Source organism: Danio rerio, chromosome 7 (genome assembly GCF_052040795.2).
Source record: "Danio rerio strain M-AB ecotype USA chromosome 7, GRCz13ab, whole genome shotgun sequence".
Classification (NCBI taxonomy): domain Eukaryota; kingdom Metazoa; phylum Chordata; class Actinopteri; order Cypriniformes; family Danionidae; genus Danio; species Danio rerio.
In genome coordinates this window covers 66046784-66068837 of record NC_141027.1, presented here as the reverse complement: position 1 = coordinate 66068837, position 22054 = coordinate 66046784, and the positions used below count along the sequence as shown (strand labels likewise).

At 39.0% G+C, this 22054-nt stretch overlaps 1 protein-coding gene and 1 long non-coding RNA gene across 6 annotated transcripts in view; one reads left to right on the top strand and one right to left on the bottom strand.

Moving 5' to 3' along the window:
• pcdh7b (protocadherin 7b) overlaps positions 1 to 4134 on the bottom strand; it is a 236814-nt gene extending 232680 nt beyond the window's left edge. For 4 of the 5 annotated variants that reach the window (XM_087259426.1, XM_087259425.1, XM_087259428.1 and 1 more), the window contains exon 1: positions 255 to 4117. In XM_087259426.1, coding sequence (XP_087115552.1) covers positions 255 to 3341 — 3087 coding nt within the window. In that variant the 5' untranslated portion in view covers positions 3342 to 4117. 5 annotated transcript variants of the gene reach the window in all.
• The window catches only part of LOC147843249 (uncharacterized), a 650118-nt gene that overhangs the window by 580752 nt on the left and 47312 nt on the right, over positions 1 to 22054 (top strand). The window lies entirely within an intron of this gene.

The following is a 22054-nucleotide window of genomic DNA, read 5'->3' as shown; positions in this document are numbered from 1 at the left end:
GGATATGATATCCCTGACTGAAGAATGCCTTCATGTCGCTTTTAGCATTACATCTAAATGGCACTCTGAGGCGAAGCAGGTCGATACAGGGAAACAGAAGCATTGGCTAAAAATACATATATCCAGCATGATAGTATTACAGTGCAGGCTGAATAGTGAAGGTGTTTTATAGAGACTCAGAAAAAGCTTGATGATTCAAGTATTAAAAAATGTGATTGATATCATAGATTTAAAAGCAGAAATGTTGTTCTTACCTGTTTGTTGTACTTGTTGATGGTTTGGCTGCTGTACTCAGAACAGTGGTCTGATCCGATGGATATGTTATCTCCAGTGCCGACAAATGTGTTCGCCGGTGGCAGGTCCTGAACAGCCTGGTGCTTTTTTCCCGCCGTGGGTGACTGAGGATGCAGCTGCACTGTGGGCAAGGGTGAGCTGGATTTGTAATGGCGAGCAAGATCTGGGCTTCCAGGGCCACCGTTGACCGAGCGATATCGGCCCATTCCAGGACTGTCCGACAGTTTCTCGTTGACGCCATCATAGCGTTGTCCATTTGGCTTAGATGCCTCAACGGTTACAATGCTGCTGTATAAAGGTTGTTTAGACTTTTTCTTATTCTTGTCTTTCTTGGGTTTCTTGCTTTTATCATGTTGTTGAGGTGTGAAGAAGTCCTCGTGGTCTTTCTTTCCAGCCTCATAGCCATTCTTGTTCTTGGGTCGGCAGTAGCGGGCCATGACAACCACAAGGATGATAAGTATGACTGTCATGATGCCTGACACGACCCCTATGGCAATGCTGAGCCGTTGCTTTCCCAAGTCATAGTTGGGGTCTCCTGCAATGTCAGCATTTAGCGGGGTGCTGAGACTTTTGGCAACTTGTGCCTCTACGATAGTGGAGTTGAAGAGCGTTTCGTTGACATAGATGTGAACTAATGTGGTGGTGCTTTGGGATGGAACCCCACTGTCATTCACTTGCACGACCAAACGATGAAGGCCAAAGTGCTTTTGCTCTAGTTTGCCAACTAATGAGATGACTCCAGTCCATGCATCCATGTCAAACAGTTTAAATGGGTTGCCACCAACAATTCTGTAACTGAGGTTAGCGTTAACACCTGTATCAGTATCAGTGGCAGAGACCGTTCTGACCACTGTCCTTATGTTGCTAGAGGGTGGGAGCAGCGTGTATGAGTTATTCATTGGAAAAAGAACAGTGGGAGGATTGTCATTTACATCCATTACAGAGAGAGATACGGTGGCCGTAGCAGACCGAGGTGGATCGCCACCATCAACAGCTTTGACACGGAATGAATAATTGTTTCTTTGCTCACGATCAAAAGCCATGTTTGAGAAAATGGTACCTGTGTTGTTGTCAATGGAGAAAATGTTCTCCTCCTCCTCAATGTACAAACTCATATCTGCATTTTGCCCTTTGTCAGCGTCCATGACTGTAATCATGCCAACAGGACTGTTGGGTTGAAGGTTTTCCTGTATATAGAAAGTGAACACATCCTGCATGAACTTTGGCTCATTGTCATTTTTATCTGCCACCAAAACTACCACCGTGGCTGAGCCCTGCAGAACTGGCATGCCTTTGTCTTTGGCGATAACTTTGAACTCATATCGTTCCGTCTGCTCCCTGTCAAGTATGGTGTTGACACGGATGTCACCTGTGTCTGCATCAATTGAAAATATTCCATTCACAGAGGAGTCCAGGGAGTAGGAGATTTCAGCATTTTTGCCACTGTCTGCATCTAAGGCCACTACTGTGACAACACGCTCACCGGGAGCATTGTTTTCAGGAAATGAAACCTCCACTGTGCTTTTGCTAAAAACTGGTGGATTGTCATTCATGTCCCCCACCTTCACTATTAGTGAATTGTTGCTAGAGAGACTAGGGCTCCCAGAGTCCACGGCAACAATGACCACGTTATACTCCTGCACGGCTTCATAATCAAGTGGTGCTGATGTGTGGAGAAAGTACTTCTTTTTATTCATGTCACCTTCGACCTCGCTGGCAGGTTTCAGCTGAAAAGGAACATCACCCACTACAGTGCATGTCACTATACCGTTTGGTCCTTTATCTCTGTCTGACACTTGCACGAGAGCAATGGGTGTATCGACAATCACATCCTCTGCCACATTAGCCACGCCGTCTTTCAGAAAGATGCGTCCAATTTTTCGGATGTCAATATTTGGGACATTGTCATTTTCATCTTTGATGTTTATGATCACTGTTGCCTTGTCAGTTTTAGGAGGCTGACCACGGTCACGTGCCATGACTGTGAAACGAAGCTGGCTCACATCTTCACGATCAATTCGGTGCAAAACACTGAGCCAGCCAGTGCTCTCATCAAGCCGCAGCAGTCGTCGCACTGACTCTGTGGCTGCTCCGAAAACATACTCGATCTGTCCATTAACACCAACGTCAGTGTCACCTGCCTTTAGCTGGAGTATGGGGGCACCTGGGGAACTGTTTTCTGGTAGGTCTGCCTCATAAACACTTTTCTCAAAGCGTGGGGTGTTATCATTTACATCTGTGATCATTACTCTCAGAATGGCTTGGGAGGAGCGTGGGGGGTCGCCCCCATCTCTAACCCGCAGAGTCAGCTCATAGGAGTCGCGCTGTTCTCTGTCCAGAGCCCCTTTGATAATTAGCTGCGGCTGCTTCTCGCCGTCTGTGGTGTCAGCAACTTGAAGTTCAAAGACGCTGCTACGGCTTGCTCCCTCGTCGAACCTCCGCTTGCCCGAGTGACTGTCAACACTGCCCGAGCCGGAAGTGCCGATTCGCCTGACAGTGCTCTCGCCGTTGTCCTGAATTAACTCGTATCGCTCAATTCCATTCCGACCAAAATCTCTGTCGGTGGCAGTGGGCAGGAGATAAAGTGTGCCAATGGGTCGGTTCTCTTCAACGGAGAGCGTGAGAACAGGTGAGGGGAAAGACGGCGTGTTGTCGTTAATGTCTAAAATAATCACTTTGCCCTCGAAGAGATCAACCCAGCTCTGCGCGGGTCCTATCACAGACACTTCGAAATCTATAAAACATTCGTTCTCATCAAAAATCATTTGACACTGCGGCAGCTTTTCGCGGTCTATTCGCCGCTCGTTTGTGCTGAGGTCTCCGGTCATGTTATCGATTTTGAAGTACTCGGAGCCTGATTCTAATGTAAAAGTCACGTCCATGCCTGCCGTGATGCCGAGGTCCGCGGCTACATTACCTACCCGGACATCGGCAGGACCCTCCTCAGCCAGGCGGTACCGGAGCACTTGCTTGGCTGCGGGCTGACTCAGCAGCTGCAGAATAAGAAAGCAGTAGCTTAAATAGTCCACAATGCCTGTAGTCCTCATAGCTCCTGGCGGCTTTTCCAGCAAAACTGAACGTGAATTCTGTTTAACAGCTTTTTCTTGCTTGTGTTAACGCGCCTGTCTCACTGCATGCGTTTTCACAACCGGGCACCTCTATGTGGTAACCAAACTAGCGCATATCTGTTTTTTTACCCGCTCAGACTAGACTCGCGCAATTCCTCTTTTTTATATATATAGGTTTTTTCTCAAACATATACACAGCACTGACAGAAAGTCTTCACAAATTCATTCACTATTAAGCTTGAAATAAACATGCCATAAATTACTTGCTGAGACTACTCCGTGTTTGCCATGACTTGACATCGCCGAGTCTTCATTAAAATCATCGAAGCCAGATATTCAATCCATTGCGCAATCAACTGATGAGGTTTTAAATCCAGCCTTCCCAAATGCGAACTCTCCTCTCCAGATGATATCCCACCATACGGAATAGAAACTGAAATATCAGAACTTCGTGTGCTGTGGTTATAAGCCGCAAAAGATCTGTGCTATCCGTGTGCCGTGTCCGCGCGCACAGATTTCTCCAGTCCACTCAGCGTCTAATAGTTCTCTCACTTGCACCAGAGAGCGAAAAAAAAAATGGGGAAAATCTCCGCAGTGCCGTTCAGCGTTAAGGCAAAATGCAAAACTGAACAATAACGGAGTTATAATCCTGGCAGAGATGCTAGGAATGTGGTATTAAAATTCCAGCGCGAGGACGGTTCCTCTGTCCAGCGCGCGCCTCTCACCTGCAGCAGAAGCGCGTGTGTATATGCCGCACTCTGCGCTCGAGTCTCTCTCTCTTTCTTTCTCTCTCTCTCTCTCTCACTCCCTCTCTCTCCACCCCCTTCACGCTGCGCTCCCTGTGCGACAAACAAAGCTCAACTTGATCGCTTAGTTTTACTGTTTGAGGAGGGTCTCTTCCTTTGTTCAGAAGGGCATTTTTTATTGCAAGAAGAAAGTGCATAAATAATTTATTGTCCAGAAATGAACATTTATAGAGTGTTGGTGGTTCACTGTGTTCGAAATCTTAAATGCCTCCCAAAAGGGGCTCGACTTTGTAAAGGGAATCACATTCTGCTGAGTGCTTGGTGTTGCGCAAAGTAAAACTGGTTAGCCAACCGTCAGCTATCTGAAATATGCCTGCATTACGTTTACGGTGTGCAGCTCTATAGTAAAGTCATTAAATGACATTACTTACGTTTTGTCGATGGCACTAAAGCGTAACGGAACTGTTGCTATGGTTACATTCTTATTCAAACACGATTTCTTTAAGCAGGAGTAGAATATTTAGACTGGTTTATACGTCTTCAAACTTTAGGGAAACATTCTATCTGGAAGGCGTTTTTTAAGAATGCAGTGCACAAGTCATAGGTCTTAAATGGGATAGCACGTCATAGAAGTGGTGCGTTTGATAGATTAATGATAGGCCTATATATTAACGCGTCAGCACTTTCTATCTCGTGTTACAACACAAATGCTTTCACCTTAAAAACTTTATAAAATGTTATAAACAAGATAACCTTATGTTATCAAATTAAAACAAACAGAAAAGGTGAGGAAACTGTAAAATATATGTTTGTTTACACCCCTGGCTCCGTGCATAACAGTACCCTATTCATTATGCCACTCCGTACAACTTAGATCATCTCGGTTTCAGAGCCCCTTGCGGCTTCTCGGTCTGTTAGAATTTAAATGCGTGTGGTCGTTTGTGGTGAGAACATTTCTTTGTCACGAATATGTATGCGGTGAGCACTTCTACTACTTCACACTCATGCTCCTCCATCTGCTATGGGCTTTTTTTTTGCGCAGAAAAGGCACCACGGACAGCGACGCGCCGTTGACTCACCGGTGTAAAAGGAGTGAGAGAGCGAGCGCGGCGACTCTCCGTGACCAGAACTCTGATGGAGACCATCAAGCGCACAGCAAAGAGCTACGATTTTATATACATCGCATAGTTAGTAACTTGCGCGTTCCAAAGCTAAAAGCATTTCTTCATTAAACATAATTCGACAGTGTACATGACATTTAAGATTATATTTTCTACACCATGCCTGTTTATGAAAGTTCATGTTTCAAGGGATGTGCGTTTTTTTTTTACTCCACTGAAGTGTGGCTGAGATGGCTGAGCTGGCTGAATCCCCAGCGCGAGGTGACTGGACCGGAGCTGCCGGCTGCAGAAGGATGGAAGCCCCGCTATTCATGTGAACAGTGCGCCAAATGTCGCTAAACAGCGCCCTCTGTTGTCGCGTTAAAATTCTACTCAGCAAATTAGTCATTACAGCATATATGTTGAGCTGGAATTGCAGCGTAGCATGCACAAATCGGGGTTTTCCTGATATATCTTACACAGGCTCAAGTCTATCTGCTCTCTTTCAATTTGTGAGTCAAATCCGAGCACCATTTTCACTCCTATTCCCTGCAGTCCGTTTCTCATTTAAAAGTACTGTCACTCATTAGGACGTTAATGACATTTGAAATGAGTGCTTTCAAAAGCCACTAGAGGGTGTTACCCTTTTTAGTGCGGAGTGCATGGAAGTTAAGAGGTCAACTTTTTAATATAGAGTCATTAATTTCTAGGCTCCTCTCAGGTGGATGTTTCAGGGTGAAATAGATTTTTCAATATCCTTTTGTTTGCAGGTTTCAGTACATCTATCTATACTGGGTTAAATGTTTTATATACACAATACACATTACTAAATTATTAAAAAAAAAAAAAAAAAGTTCATATAAAGTGATACTCTACCAGGGGTCAATAAACTTGTTCCTGGAGGGCCGATGTCCTGCAGATTTTAGCTCCAACCCTAATCAAACACACCTGAACAAGCTAATCAAGGTCTTAGCTAGGTATACTTCAACCATCCTGGCAGGTGTTGAGGCAAGTTGGAGCTAAACCCTGCAGGGACACTGGCCAGGACCTCGATAGGTGACCTCTGCTCTAAACCAAACCAGGGCAAATGCTTCAGCAAATATGTGGGTGCGTTTACTGCAACAGAGGGTGTAAGTGAAAAGAAAGTGACAAGCGCAGGTATTTTTACTTGATAGTCATGCATAATTAAATATTACTGAAATACACTTAATTAAGCAAATCACCAAATAATTGAATTAGAACTTCGGTAAGCATGTCTAAAAACGTGACCGGTTTTCTATTTATGATTATCCGTAAAAGTTAAAATGATGAGCAATTGTACAGCACTTTCTTGAAATTATGTACATATACACTCACCGGCCACTTTATTAGGTACACCTGTCCAACTGCTCGTTAATGCAAATTTTTAATCAGCCAATCACATGGCAGCAACTCAATGCATTTAGGCATGTAGACATGGGCAAGACGATCTGCTGCTGTTCAAACCGAGCATCAGAATGGGAAAGAAAAGTGATTTAAGTGACTTTAAACGTGGCATGGTTGTTGGTGCCAGAAAGGCTGGTCTGCATATTTCAGAAACTAGGATTTCGGGATTTTACTGCACAGCCATCTCTAGGGTTTACAGAGAATAGGGTGGTTCGGATCATGTTGGAAGGGCACTTTCTATCTATGACTAAAAAGGGCATGTGCATTGCACAGGTTGAGCCCTATGTGCCTGGATGGTAGGGTCAGAATTTGGCATCAACAACATAAACATGGATCCATCCTGCCTTGTATCAACGGTTCAGGCTGCTGGTGTTAAAGCTGCTGTGTAAAGGTGGGGATATTTTCTTGGCACTCTTTGGGCCCATTAATTAGTACCAATCTTGCACCCTGTACCAATTTTTCACCTACCTGAGTATCGTTGTTGACCATGTCCATCCCTTTATGACCACAGTGTACCTATTTTCTGATGGCTACTTCCAGCAGAAAACTGTGCCATGTCATAAAGCGCAAATAATCTCAGACTGGTTTCTTGAACATGACAATGAGTTCACAGTACTCAAATGGCCTCCACAGTTACCAGAACTCAATCAATTTGGGATGCAGTGGAACAAGATATTCATCATGAATGCAGCTGACAAATCTGCAGCAACTGTGTGATCCTATTATGTCAATATGGACCACAATGTCAGAGGAATATTTCCAGTACCTTGTTGAATCTATAAGGCAAATGGAGGTCCAACCCAGTGCCAGTAAGGTGTACCTAATAAAGTGGCGGGTGAGTGTAAATAAACATATGTTTGAACACTAATATGGACAGAAATGGCTGTACATAACCAGAAATATGATCCAGAAACAAAGTATAATATAACATATACTTTTTATATGCATGTTTTACAGTACTACAATAATGTTTTGACAGCTGGTCAATTTAGAGTATATTTTTAGTAAGACCATGAAAGAAGGATGGTCTTTATTAAGGAAAATCAGACAAATCTAAAAAAAAAAAAAAAAAAAATGGCAGACATATTAAATCAACAAGTTAACTTTAACAAATTTAAGTGGATTGAACATGCTACATATAAGTATAAAAAAAAAAAAACAGGCAGCATCAGCATTGTGTTTTTTTTTTTTTGAGTGTACATACATGCATACATAGAGCTTACACACAAATAATGAGCATTTTTGTTTAGGTGCCATTATCAGTTTTTATTCATTCATTAATTTATTCATTCATTCATTCATGGTCTTGTCGGCTTAGTCCCTTTATTAATCTGGGGTCGCCACAGCGGAATGAACCGCCAACTTACCCAGCACATTTTTACGCAGCGGATGCCCTTCCAGCCGCAACCCATCTCTGGGAAACATTCATACACACATTCACACACAGACTCATACACTATGGACAATTTAGCCTACCCAATTCATCTGTACCGCTTGTCTTTCGACTGTTGGGGAAACCGGAGCACCTGGAAGAAACCCACGCGAACGCAGGGAGACATGCAAACTCCACACAGAAATGCCAACTGAGCCGAGGATAGAACCAGTGACCCAGCGAACTTCTTGCTGTGAGGCTACAGCATTACCTACTGCACCACTGCGTCGCTTTATCAGTTTTTAGTTTTTTTAAAAAGATATCAAGAAGGTGCATAGAAAAACAGAATCATAACTGTGTATAATTGATGAAAACGTGCTAAATCTCAGAGGGTGAAATCGGTAGTGAGAACCTTTGACAAGAATAACTCTGCTTCCACACATTACATTGCCGCGGAAAGGTGTCATTGCAACTTTTTACAAATGTGATGGAAACTGTTCTGTGGAGGTTCACATGCTCATTGTAAAGGCTACAGCTAATCTAGAGCGACACAGGTAGAATCGAATGTCTTGTACCGTGCATTACGCTTGATTAATATCTTTATAATACATGCAAAAAACAACAAAACATCTAAGCAGGTTAATATCATTTCCATACCTGCTTAGCCACTTTTTTTTGTGGTAATTAGTCAATCTCTTCCACTGCACTGTTAAAAGTTCACTTCATATACAAGAAACGGCATTTGTTTTCCACGGCTTTGATGGAACAGATATGATATCTCGTGGTCATTTCAAATGGGATCATCAACCGGCAGATTGGAAAATAATTAGTCGAGCGTCGTTCCACATGAAAGCTTCATTTTATTTTATCTGGGATCTGTCATGTGCTCTGCCCAACAGCCATAACAGTCCTCCCAGCAGCAAACACACCCACACTGCTCGGTGTCTTTCCCTTTTGTTTACTGCGGTGTAGTTAGATGAGGTGTGTGTGGGCAGTAACTTACACCTGCCGATTGTTTGGACTTTGTAGAACAGCGGCACTTGTCTTAATCTCTGCAGGCCAGTGAAACAAAACCACTGCAGCTTGTGTGGTACTTCTGTCGAGTTGAAAGACAGTGCTGTTGACCACCTCGGCGAACTACAAGTAGACTTGCTCTCAAACTTGCTGGCTTGCCTAAACAGCAGGAGGATTTCTTTTTTTTTTTTTTTTTTTATCTGTTGAAAGGCAGAAATACTCAGAACATTTAAAGAAACATTTATCCATTCATGCATTTTCCTTTGGCTCAGTCCAGTACTTCATTTGTAAATGGATAATTATCGGAACAAAACCAGGAAGCAAAAGTTACCGTGACCAACGTCCACCACACAATTTCAGTTTTTCCAGAACATGATGTTACTAAGCAGTTGATACCAAAAAAATATCACATTTCTAAATGGTCTTTAATTATATGTGTGCAATGTGATGTTATGGGTCGACATAGTGGCACAGTACGTAGTGCTGTTGCCTCACAGCAAGAAGGTCGCTGGGTCGAGCCTCGGCTCAGTTGGCGTTTCTGTGTGGAGTTTGCATGTTCTCGCTGCGTTAGCGTGGGTTTCCTCCGGGTGCTCTGGTTTCCCCCACAGTAGTTGGCGGTTCATTCCGCTGTGGCGACCTTGGATTAATAAAGGGACTAAGCCGACAAGAAAATGAATGAATGAATGTAATGTTATGTTATGGGTCAACAATAGTTAAAAACTAACAAACAAAAAAAAAAGAAACTTGTAGCTACAAACATAATTTGTCTGAGACATCAATAACGGGTTTACTAACACCACTGACATCCAGTTCACTATTATGTGCCGACCAAAAATTACTCACTTAGTCCAGTCTTTTAGAAGAGCCTGCAGTTAGCTCTTCTGTCATGTTTTCTAGGAAGATAAAGCTCAAATTAAGCCCTGGCTTAGTCTCTATTTCAGAGTTCACCATAGTAAAATTAACCACCATCTATTCCAGCATATGTTTTATGCAGCGGATGCTTTTCTAGCCACAAGGCAGTACTGGGAAACTCTCACATTCACACACTCAAACACTCTGGACGATTTTGCCTTACCCAATTCACTTATAGCGAATGTCTCTGGACTGTGGGAGAAACCGGATAAAACCCACACCATCACAGGAAAAAACAATCAAACTTCACACAGAAATGCCAGCTGTGCCAGCTGGGACTCGATCCAGTAACCTTTTTGCTGTGAGGCGACAGTGCTAACAACTGTGCCACTGTGCCACCATTTGAAGAAACAGATTCCCTCAAAATATTTAAATGGATAGTTCACACAAATTAAAAATGTACTTACCATTTAATCACCTACGAGTGGTTCCATAACTGTATACGCTTAATTCATGTGGCGGCCATTTAAAAAAAAACAAAGTAAGGCTGCTGTGGGAAGAAACCCGGAAGTATAGGACCAGCACTGTAAACATTGCTGTAACATGCTGTGGACTACAAACCTTCAGCTGTTGCAGAGACTTCAAAATGCAGATATGGTGTAAACATCACTTTAATATCATTCAGTAAGTTTAATTTAAACAATTAAAAGCATATTAGGCATCAAACAACATCACAATCTCTTTAAGAATAATATACACAAGTGTCCTCCTAGGTTTCAGCTCATGGCACCAGTTAAACACTGTAGGGACGCTTGCCTGCTTCAATCTATGTAACCCGGTGAGTGATAAAACACTGCAGTCCTCTGTAGCACACCCTTGTGTTGTCTGTAATAGTGTTGTCCCGGTACTGAAGTTAGAAAAACGTCCATTACCCGCTAACATTTAAGTGCAGCTGAGTGTGATTTACCATAGTATTCACCAGTGCTTTTCAGTTTACCGCTCTTCACCCAGTGCAAACACAGATACACGGACACTGGAGCGTGAAGCTGCTGTGAAGATCAGTCGAGTCATCAAGCAGTTCGCTTGTCTGTGTTTGTACTCGGGAAACAGCGGAGGGTGAACAGATGACCTTCTCGACCAATGACAGTAATTTCTGTTAAGCACGTGAACACAATGGCAAATCAGCGCTGTTTTAAGAAAGCCATCAACAGAAATTAACGTTTTTTTTCTTTTAATTCAGTATCGTGACAAGTCTAATATAGTGAATCTAATATAGTGAATCAGTTCATTAACTCGAGTTTGATAAATGGCATCTAAAACGTGTGATTGTGAAAGAAAATGTTAGCTAACTAGTGCCATTTCCCTTAACTTAGCTGAAAATGAGCTCTATTATCCCTTTTTATTTTCACTATTTATTCAGAATGGACCTTCGGGTCACTCGGAAGGCAGTGAAATTCTAAATTTGTGTCACTTTCTCTTTGCTGACAACAGGGGCGGACTGGGACTAAAAATCAGCCCTGGCACTGTAGCCACACCAGCCCACATTACTACACCGACACAGCCCCATGCACAGACACGCACATTCACTACTTATTTTGGTGTACATATGGTGAAATAATATCACCATATACTGTATGTAATAGATATTTAAACATTTAATGTATGTGACTGGAACAAAAACAAATTTATATATGTGATCATTCATTCATTTTCTTTGCTTAGTCCCTTTATTAATCTGGGATCACCACAGCGGAATGAACCGCCAACTTGTCCACCATATGTTTTACGCAGCAGATGCCCTCCAAAGTGCAACGCACTGTGAAACCCCTATACACACACATTCACATGCACTACGGACAATTAAGCCTACCCAATTCACATACAGCACATGTTTGGACTTGTGAGGGAAACCAGGAGGAAACCCACGCGAACATGCAAACTCCACACAGAAACACCAACTAACCCAGCCGAGGCTCGAAAAAGCATCCTTCTTGCGCCCCTCCGCTGCCCTCTTTCGAGACTATTTCTGTTAATTTTATGCATTTCGGCAGAGTTTTACTTTTTTTTTTGACATTCTAGCCAGATTTTGGGTCAGCCCATCTCGAAACCAGCCGGTCATTGTTGATTGGGCCAATGCTTAACATTTATTATTATAATTACTATTATCATCATCATCATCATCATCATCATCATAATACTCACATCTTGCAAGTGATAAAAGCTGCCTGCATGTGAAAACAATACATATTAAAAAATAAAAAAAAATTAAAAATAGCTGACCGGCCCACATTTAAAAAATGGTCCGGCCCTTCTGGCATTTGCCAGAATTGCCAGATGGCCAGTCTGCCCCTGGCTGACAAGATATACAGCCAGGTACACAACTTTCCTGTGTAACTCCCAAAGATACTTCCGGGTTTCTTCTCACCGAAGCCTTGATTTCAGTTTTAAAAATGGGGGCCGCGTGAAATCAGTCCATGAGATTCCATTTTTCTTTTGAACACAAACAGAGAAGACATATTAAACTTGGTAACTTGTACCTATTGTTGTAGGAAAAAACAAATACCATGGAAGTCAATAATTTATTTTATGTTCAACTGAAAAAAAGTTTGTGACAAGTGAAGGATGAGTAAAAAATGACAGAATTTTCAGTTTTGGGTCAACTATCCATTTAATTAGGGTATAATCAGTTAATTTAGTATAACTTGTGATCAGTTAATTTAGTATAACTGTATTGCTATTATTATTTAGTAGTAAATGTATTATATGTTGTTTGCAGAAACATCACATTAGTCCAAAGCTTCAAGCTTTAAAGCTTTATGTTCTTTATGTTATTTTGCCATACTTTTCAGAGCAATGATAATCTAAACTAAACCATAACATAACCCCCTGTAAATCCCATTATAACAGAACACTAAACGGCAACTCAACTCTCAGGATATAAACAAAGAAAAAAAAAAAAAAAAAACACTTATTTCAAAGTTTTAAGTTTTAAATTTTGAATATCTGTTGTTTTAAATCGACATCCTGTAACAAAATATCTTATTCAATAAACATAAACCTGTTTTTAGTATTTTAATAATGTATTTGCCGACTGCTTCAAAAGTCTTACTCTCATTTCTATGAAAATATAGTCAAACCCTGACTTGTCCTACCAAATAATGTATCAAAATACACACGCACATTTTCATAATTTTTTTCTTCAGTGAATTTAGGCACAATATGTTTGAGCATGTAAACAAAACAGTTTGATTAAACAGTTATTCATCATAGGGGTATCAGCTTCTCCACACTGGATGTCCAGGGTTCTTTAGCGTCTGGTGCCTAGACGGCAGTTCTGCACAGAACGTTTAGTCCAAGGAGAAATGGTCGTGCCCAACTGAACATGGTTTCTCTTGAGTTTATTTATTTATTTATTTATTTATTTATTTATTTATTTATTTATTTATTTATTTATTTTTATTTTGTCAATTGATGAAGTTTGTTACTATCCTCTGGCTTGCTTGGTTTGAGACTTGTGTGTAAATCACACTGAACTGAACTAAACTGAAATTCAACTCTAAAAACTGGACTGACACAGTTTCAATTTACTAGAGCTTCTATGTTAAGCTGCTTTGACAGAATCTACGTTGTAAAAGCGCTATAGAAATAAAGATGAAATGAAAACTGACTATAACATCTTTAGAAAAATAAAGATAATACATTTGATTTACATTAAGATGTTAGGAAAAAAATAGAAACTACGAAATTGTACCTATATAATGTTTTCCTTTTTATGCTCATCTTGATTCTCATTCATTCAAGATAGAAACAAAGAAAATAAATAGTCTGTGAAGTGTACGAAAAAGTCACAATTCTGCTTATAAAATACAGGCACAAGTGTTGGATATGTTTAAACACTGGAGTTTCAGCATCCTCTAAATAAAGCCTCTCTAACAGAGTGCAATAAATTAGTTTTATTGCTCATTACTGTGACACTGAAGGGAAAGGAAAACACAGAATACGTGCCCTTTCCATGACTGGAGCAGACAACGCAAAGCAGTCCAGATTTCTGGATTCCCTCTCCAACTCCCCCCAGCTATGACTATTTATAACTACAAACGTTCCTTCCATATTTGCTCGACCATCAAGATTGAGAAACACAGACCTTTATATGCCAGACATACACTGACACCGTTCATGATACAAATGATGGACGAGTCAGAACGAAACGTCTGAGAGGACTGCTTTGTGGAAATGTCCATTAATCCAGCCGACGGCTTTTGTTCTGTAGATCTTAACATGGCCATATGCAAATGATGTGTATGATTTGTTCTTTGGCGCTGACTCATTTGAGAGCTTTGTTCAGTGATTTGTAAAACACATTGCTCATTTGAATGATTCAGCCATTGGAGTAATTTGTGTCATGTCAGCTGATATGTCATCCTTTAGTCACAGAGAGCAATACATGAGAAATCACAGCCTTCAAAACTCACCCTTGATTTGAAGTACCCTATTCTTTCACTTCTAAAACTATTGCTGCAAGTTGTAAATGCACGTTAGTAAAACCATATTAATTATAGCCATGAATGAGTCAATGTTTCACTCTCGGATATGCCAAAGATACGCAACTGAAATGAAAACGCTTATTCATAATTAGAGGCAAAGCAGCGTCATCAGAACGTGTGATGTAGAGGGAGTAAGTGAGAAGGAATATGAGAGTGAAGGAGCATGTGCGAAAGAACGAAGGAGAGAGAGGGAGAGAAAACCAGAGGGCGGCTTAAAGAACATCAATGTGTCAAAGTCACACAATCTGCAGGACCACATGGCATCCACAAAGACTAGTACACCAGCTTATTTGAGATGCTCTTAGGAGAATGATAAGAAAGATGGGACACATGCTGTGTTCGGTTATCATTGGGTTATTGGTTTTGGCCTTCTGCTCTCACTTCACATAGTTAACCAAGTATCAGAGGTAGGAATTTGAGACAGTTAGCTTCACTGTTGTGTTTCATTCAAAACAACACGTCAAGAGAAACATTTACATCTGGCCATAAATTTGCACTCTTTTATAAGTATGTACATATATGTTCATATGTTTAGATAGATGAATGGATGGGTGGATGTTTTGATGAATTGATGTCTGTATGTTTTGATGGATGGATAGGTGGGTGTTTTGATGGATGGATGTCTGTATGATTTAGTGGATGGGCAAATGGATAAATAGGTGGATGTTTTGAAGGATGGATGGATGGATGTGTGGATATTTTAATGAATGAATAGATGGATGGATGTGTGTATGTTTTGATGGATGGACGGAAGGATGTGTGTATGTTTTGATGGATGCGTGCATGTTTTAATGAATGGACAAATGGATGGATGTGTGTATGATTTGATGGATGGATGGATGGATGGATGGGTGTTTGTGTTTTGATGGATGGATGGATAGATGGATGGATGTGTTTATGTTTTATTGGTTGGATGGATAGACGGATGAATGAATGGATGGATGCATGTTTAGACGGATGTTTGGATTAATGGATGGATGGATGGATGAATGAATGTTTAAATTTATAGATGATGAATGTATGTTAAGATGGTTGGGTAGATGGATGAATAAATTTGCACTCTTTTATAAGTATGTACATATATGTTCATATGTTTAGATAGATGAATGGATGGGTGGATGTTTTGATGAATTGATGTCTGTATGTTTTGATGGATGGATAGGTGGGTGTTTTGATGGATGGATGTCTGTATGATTTAGTGGATGGGCAAATGGATAAATAGGTGGATGTTTTGAAGGATGGATAGATGGATGTGTGGATATTTTAATGAATGAATAGATGGATGGATGTGTGTATGTTTTGATGGATGGACGGAAGGATGTGTGTATGTTTTGATGGATGCGTGCATGTTTTAATGAATGGACAAATGGATGGATGTGTGTATGATTTGATGGATGGATGGATGGATGGATGGATGGGTGTTTGTGTTTTGATGGATGGATGGATAGATGGATGGATGTGTTTATGTTTTATTGGTTGGATGGATAGACGGATGAATGAATGGATGGATGCATGTTTAGACGGATGTTTGGATTAATGGATGGATGGATGGATGAATGAATGTTTAAATTTATAGATGATGAATGTATGTTAAGATGGTTGGGTAGATGGATGAATATATGTGTGAATGGGTGTGTGTTTGGATGAATGGGTAGATGAATGGGTGGATGGATGGATGGATGGATGGATGGATGGATGGATGGATGGATGGACGGATGTTAAGATTGATGGGTACATGGATGGATGAATAGATGATGGATGTATGTTTGGATGGATGGATGGATAAATTGATAATTGAATAGACGGGTAAATGGATAAATGGATGTCTCGATGGATGGGTATATGGATGTTTGGATGGATGGGCGAATGTAAAGATGATGGATGGATTTGTGGATGGGTGTATGTTTGGATAAATGGGGTAATGGATTGATCAATTTTATATGGGTGTGTGTATGTTTTGATTGATACATGGATGTGTGTATGTTTTGATGTATGGATGGATAGATGGATGGATGGGTAGATAGGTGGATGTATGTTTAGATGGATGTGTACATAGATTGATGGATGTTTGGATGGATGCATGATAGAGGGATGTATGTTTGCATGGATGAGTAGATGAATGAATGGATGTGTGGATGAGTGTATGTTTGGATGAATGGATTTTTGGATGAATGTGTGCATGATGGAGAAATGTGTGTATTATTTTCATGGATAGATTGATGTGTGTGTTTTGATGGATGGATGGACAGACGGATGGATGGATAAACAGATGGATGTATGTTTAAATGGATGAGTACATGGATGGATGGGTGTTTGGATGGATGTGTGGTTGTGTGTATGTTTGGATGAATGGGTAGATGGATTGATGGATGTTTGTATGTATGTGTCTATGTTTTTATGTGTGTATTTATGTTTGGATGGATGGATGGATGGATGGATGGATGGATGGATGGATGAACCAAATTTAGTCACATTTTACCCAGGCCAGTCCTGTATATCAGCTGTATTATTTTCCCGCAGAGCCCTGTTTTATCACTCAAAAATGACCTAATCAGTGGTAGGTAATTATACATTTTAAGTACAAAACTACCATTGAATCACTTTCCATGTTGAGTAAGTTACTTTTTTTTTTATGTGCTTACCAATTTCAATGATAGAGATGTGTTGTTTACTGCCTTTGTTGCTATATTTATTGACTTTTTAGAGCACTTTAAGTGTTTCTTTTTTCAACAAAGTGAAAGACTTTTGAACAAACTTTAGAAACTTTCTAAATGTCGCCAGTGTTGTCCTACGTGTGTGTTATTTTTCGCATTAATGTCAATAATATGCAAATTTACACACTGATCTAGTTGTATTTAACAACTCTTCAAGCAGACTTTAACTATTCATTAATATAGTAGGCAACAATGTGATGGGAAGCACGATGAAGATGAATCAAACACAAAACGGATGTGCTATAGTGTTAGGGGATCATTTTGGAAACCTTTTGTGAAATGGAAATGTTTCATTGATGTTAATGACTCTGCTATGACATTAAAGATCTATTTTATAACCAATCATGACTTTAAAAAAGTGTGCAAGCAGATAAGTTACTTAAAAAACAACAACAACAAAACAAAACTATTAATTACTAATTAATAATAACATCAATACAATTTAATTTAAATAACTTTATGTAAAGAAATATTTTATTTACTTAATAAATAGTTTAAATACTTAACTCATTACTACTTTAACATTTCAAGGCATATACAATGCAAATTTTAATATGCACAAAAATTTATTAAAAACTTAAAATTTTTATTAAAAACACTGTAACAAAAAAAACAAAAAAAAAAAAAAAACAATCAATGTTACAAGTAATGACACTATATTTTATACATACCATATTGTATTTAACTCAGTTTTTTTGTGATGATCACCAGCAATTAAGTCTTACAGATCGCTGGTAAACACACACTTTACACTGAACAACAGTTTTGTTCTTTTATGAGCTACGTTTCCTGTTATACATCTCACACACACACCTGTTCTGGTTCTCCATTGATTACATACAAACAGCTAGAAGCTGATCAAGGACTCACACAGACTATTAATGCACCACACTTGCACACACAAATTGTTGAGTCTTGTTAATGTAACACCACAAAGCATTTTCTTTTCTTGTTTTGCTGTGACGAGCTGTGTTTTTCATACTTTGGGTTCTTTTTTTTTTTTTTTTTTTTTTTCCATTGCCTGTTTTGACCCCATATTTTTGGATTACCTGTATGTATCTGTTTGCTCCAGTGATTGACCTTTGCCTACCTGACCATTATCTGTTGAATAAATACTGCACATGGATCGTCGTTGTCCAGCATTCTACAGTTACAGTTCTTTGATCCTTATGTGCAATTGTTCAATTCAATTCAATTCATGTTTATTTCTATAGCACTTTTACAAAGTATTGTGTCAAAGCAGCTTCCCATTAATGATTATAGTGAACTGAAACAGTGTCAGTCAAATTTTCAGAGTTTAAGTATATTCACTGCTAAGAGTCCAAACACTGAAGAGCAAATCCATTGATGCACAGCTCTACTAGTCCTAAACCATGCAAGCTATGCTGTCGGACAAGTGTTGGACAAATCTAATCTTCAGTTTGAATAACTAACAAATAAAACAAATCTGTTTCTCTCATTTTATAATGCCATAAACTAACAAAAATATTTTCTGAATTGATTTGTTGTATTTATTTACATTAATTAAAGTCCACATATATTAATGTACTTCCTTCCTAAACAGAATATTGAGTAGAGCGCAGGGTTTTATTTGTGCGCCTCATTTCCTCATGACAAACAAATAGGGCTGGGAGATACAGGACAAAATGTATTTATTTAACCATTTTATTCCAATTTTCTAACATTACTAAGGCAAATAGTTTTAATAGCCAAAAACAAAATATCTTGTCTCGTATGTCCTATAATAAAATATAAACAAGTGCTAAAGAAACTCAAACTAAATAAATAAAATGTTACAAAGTGTTTGCAGAGATAAAGTACAAATGCTGAGCAATCAAGGCAAACTTTAAGGTATATCAACATATAGGTAAGGTGTGAATAGTACTGACATAGTAAACCTCAAACTCTGTAAACGAAACAGGTTATGAGAATCAAATCTGAGCTTTTAAGTAAAGTAACCAACTTCTAATATTAAAATAGATACTGTAACATTACAAATAGTGAAGTTGCATGACTACATTACCCCTATGCTAAAAACTCTTTTAGATAGGGAGCTAGTGGCCGGGATGTAAAAGAAAAGAAACCAAAAAGCCACTCTGGCAACATCCTTACATCCTTTTTTATTTACAGTGTCTTCACTGCTGCTTGTCACAGCACTTATTGTTTTGTGTGTTATTCTGACCTGTGGTAGTAAAACCTAACCAGTCCATTCACATGTTGCGTCTAAAAGCATGTGAAAAGTCAAAAGTGTGAGTGCATGGATTCGGTTTCCTTCAGCATTTTCAATTTGCTTTGTGCTCGTGCTCATCTGGCATCTCTCGTAACTAGACGACCATGAACTATTTTCTCAGAGGATGACAAACCAAACTTTTTTTATTATTATTACATTTTTTTATTATTGTTATTAACTTTGGTATTCGTTCACTAAATATCAATACCATTTTATTGGCTCAGCCCTAACCTGACAAATTGACAGATTTTTATTGAAGATTTCCAAAACAAACATTGATTTTTAAGTGGATTAACTTAACTGTTCACCTAAAAATAAAAATATAGGCTAGCTTTAAATATTGCAAATAAATTCAGCAAATCAATTAAGAAATCAACAGGCAAGTAAATTATAAGCAACCAAAATTAGCATACCAAAAACATCGTCATGAAGTCAGGTGACCAAAATTCAAAGTCTAGTCAGCGTCTAAGGACAATGTTTTTTTTTTTTTTTTTTTTTTTTGGCAATGCCTACGTTAAATGAGGTTGATGTTTGGTTAATTTTAGGTTGTCTTAGAAAGGGATCAAAATCCCATATCGAGCCAACATCTTAATCCAACGTCATATTAACATTGTTGGGGTATCTTGTGTCTGCTGGGTTTTTAAGGCCATTTCAGTCATCATACAGTAAACATCTGTCATCTTTTCATCAGTGACATGCATCTAAACAGTTTCTGGGTCAATGCATGTAAAGATTTTGGAGATTTTTTGGTCACTTTTAAAGCTTCCAAACTGTTTTCTGCATTGTCTCTGCTAATTGATTGGACGGTAATCTTAGGACTGATTGTTCTAATCCTCATAGACAAGAAAAAATTAAGTAGTGACTGTAGGTTGAAGGAAAGTAGTGGTGTAAAAGTACCAATACAGCACTAAAAATATATCAAGGGAAAGTAAAAGTACACATTTAAAAAACTACTTAGTAAAGCACAATTCCTGAGAAAAACCACTCAATTATAGTGTATTCTGTGTATTTTCTGTGTATTCTGTGTATAATCTGAGTATTTGTAGTTTGTTAATTTACACCACAGATTAAACCTTAAACAGTAAATAATCCCAAAACAAAATCTTTAACTTTTTTTTCCCCTTTTATTGATGATTAAATAGTGACATGCCAGAACAATTCTCTCAGACTTTCAATGCACGGCATATTCTAAAATAGCGTCAGAAGTTGCCCCTGTCTCAGTGTTTTCTGTGTTTCGGCTGTCTTTGTGACCTCATCTGTCAGATTCTCCTGATGTTGTCACGCTCCTTAGTACTTGTCACCACTCTTGACAACTGCTTTCTTGATGTAACTCTTTTCTAGTTCCACTCAATCTGTGCTTGTAATCTTGACGTGCTTGATAATGAGCCAAACATATTCATCTCTTCTCAACTTCATCTTCGTGTCATCAGAGAGGATCTTTCGCTGCTTGGATCAAGGAGTGGGCTTTATCTGCTGATCTTCCCTTTATCACTTGATATTATCTGTACAGTTGGTGTATTAAATCACCATGTATTCTAAGCAGTCAATTAAGTCAGCTTTGTCTAGGTTAAAAAGTTTTAACTTGATGTACATGTAAATAATATCTGGGTTCAGGTATGCAATAACTGGAACTACAAGATCTAGACTAGTAAAATGCTTTTAAGTTTTTATGATATAGCGTAATTGTAGCTATTGAATAATGCCCTTTTATACCCTTATGTCCTGTTGGGGATGTTTTCATCCACTCTTGGGTAATTTTGAGTCTTAATTTGGTTGCAACGGTTTTATATCCTTTATAAAATGGTATGATTTTTGGTCACAGATATTATTTTAAAAACATATTTTGAAAAAAAAAAAGAAAAAAAAAAGAAATGTGTTAATTTTTTTCAACATTACTCCCCTGACAAATTCACTACCCTTTTGTTATTTTGGTGGGCGATTTTGCCCCATTGATCAACAGTAAAAATGAAAAAAAAAAAAAATGTATCTTTTCCCAACAGGGAAAACCACAATCAATAATGTATGATTATATGCTGTCATGGCTTTGTATTAAGACAAAAGTCAATGTGGCAAGAACAGCCACCAACATAACAGAATGCTAGTAAAATTGAACAATACAAATGGTTATTAGTATAAAACTCAACATCCAAGACCAAGTAATATGTAATTGAATGGAGGAATACTAAAATCTCAAAAAGTGCTTGTTAAACTTGCAGTTAAATTACATATATCAAATGAAAGCTACATTTGAAGTGACCTGTGCTATTTGATGTGTTGGTTAAGTCCTAATTATGTTTAAAACATGACATTTCCAGTTTGCAGTTCTGAAAATTGACAAGTATTTCATGACATCAATTTAATTTATGGCTGTTTTAATGATAACCGGAGGATGTGGTTATAAAAGCTAGAAGAATGCAAGCAAAACCTGTAGCAAAAACCTGAGGACGACGCTGGGAAGACATGATATGTGATTGTGCAAATGCAATGTCATTTTTTCTTGTCAAAATCAGGGCGAGTGGCTAAACACTAATTTCCAAATGACAGGGATGGCCAAGATAAACATGTGGAGCTTTACAAACCTAACCCCCTTAAGCTATAAGGATTGACAGTTGAAAAGTTTGACTGGAAGTAAGGTTGGGTCGATAGACGATGCCATCATCCATCGACGATATACATTACAATGCTGAGCCAACAT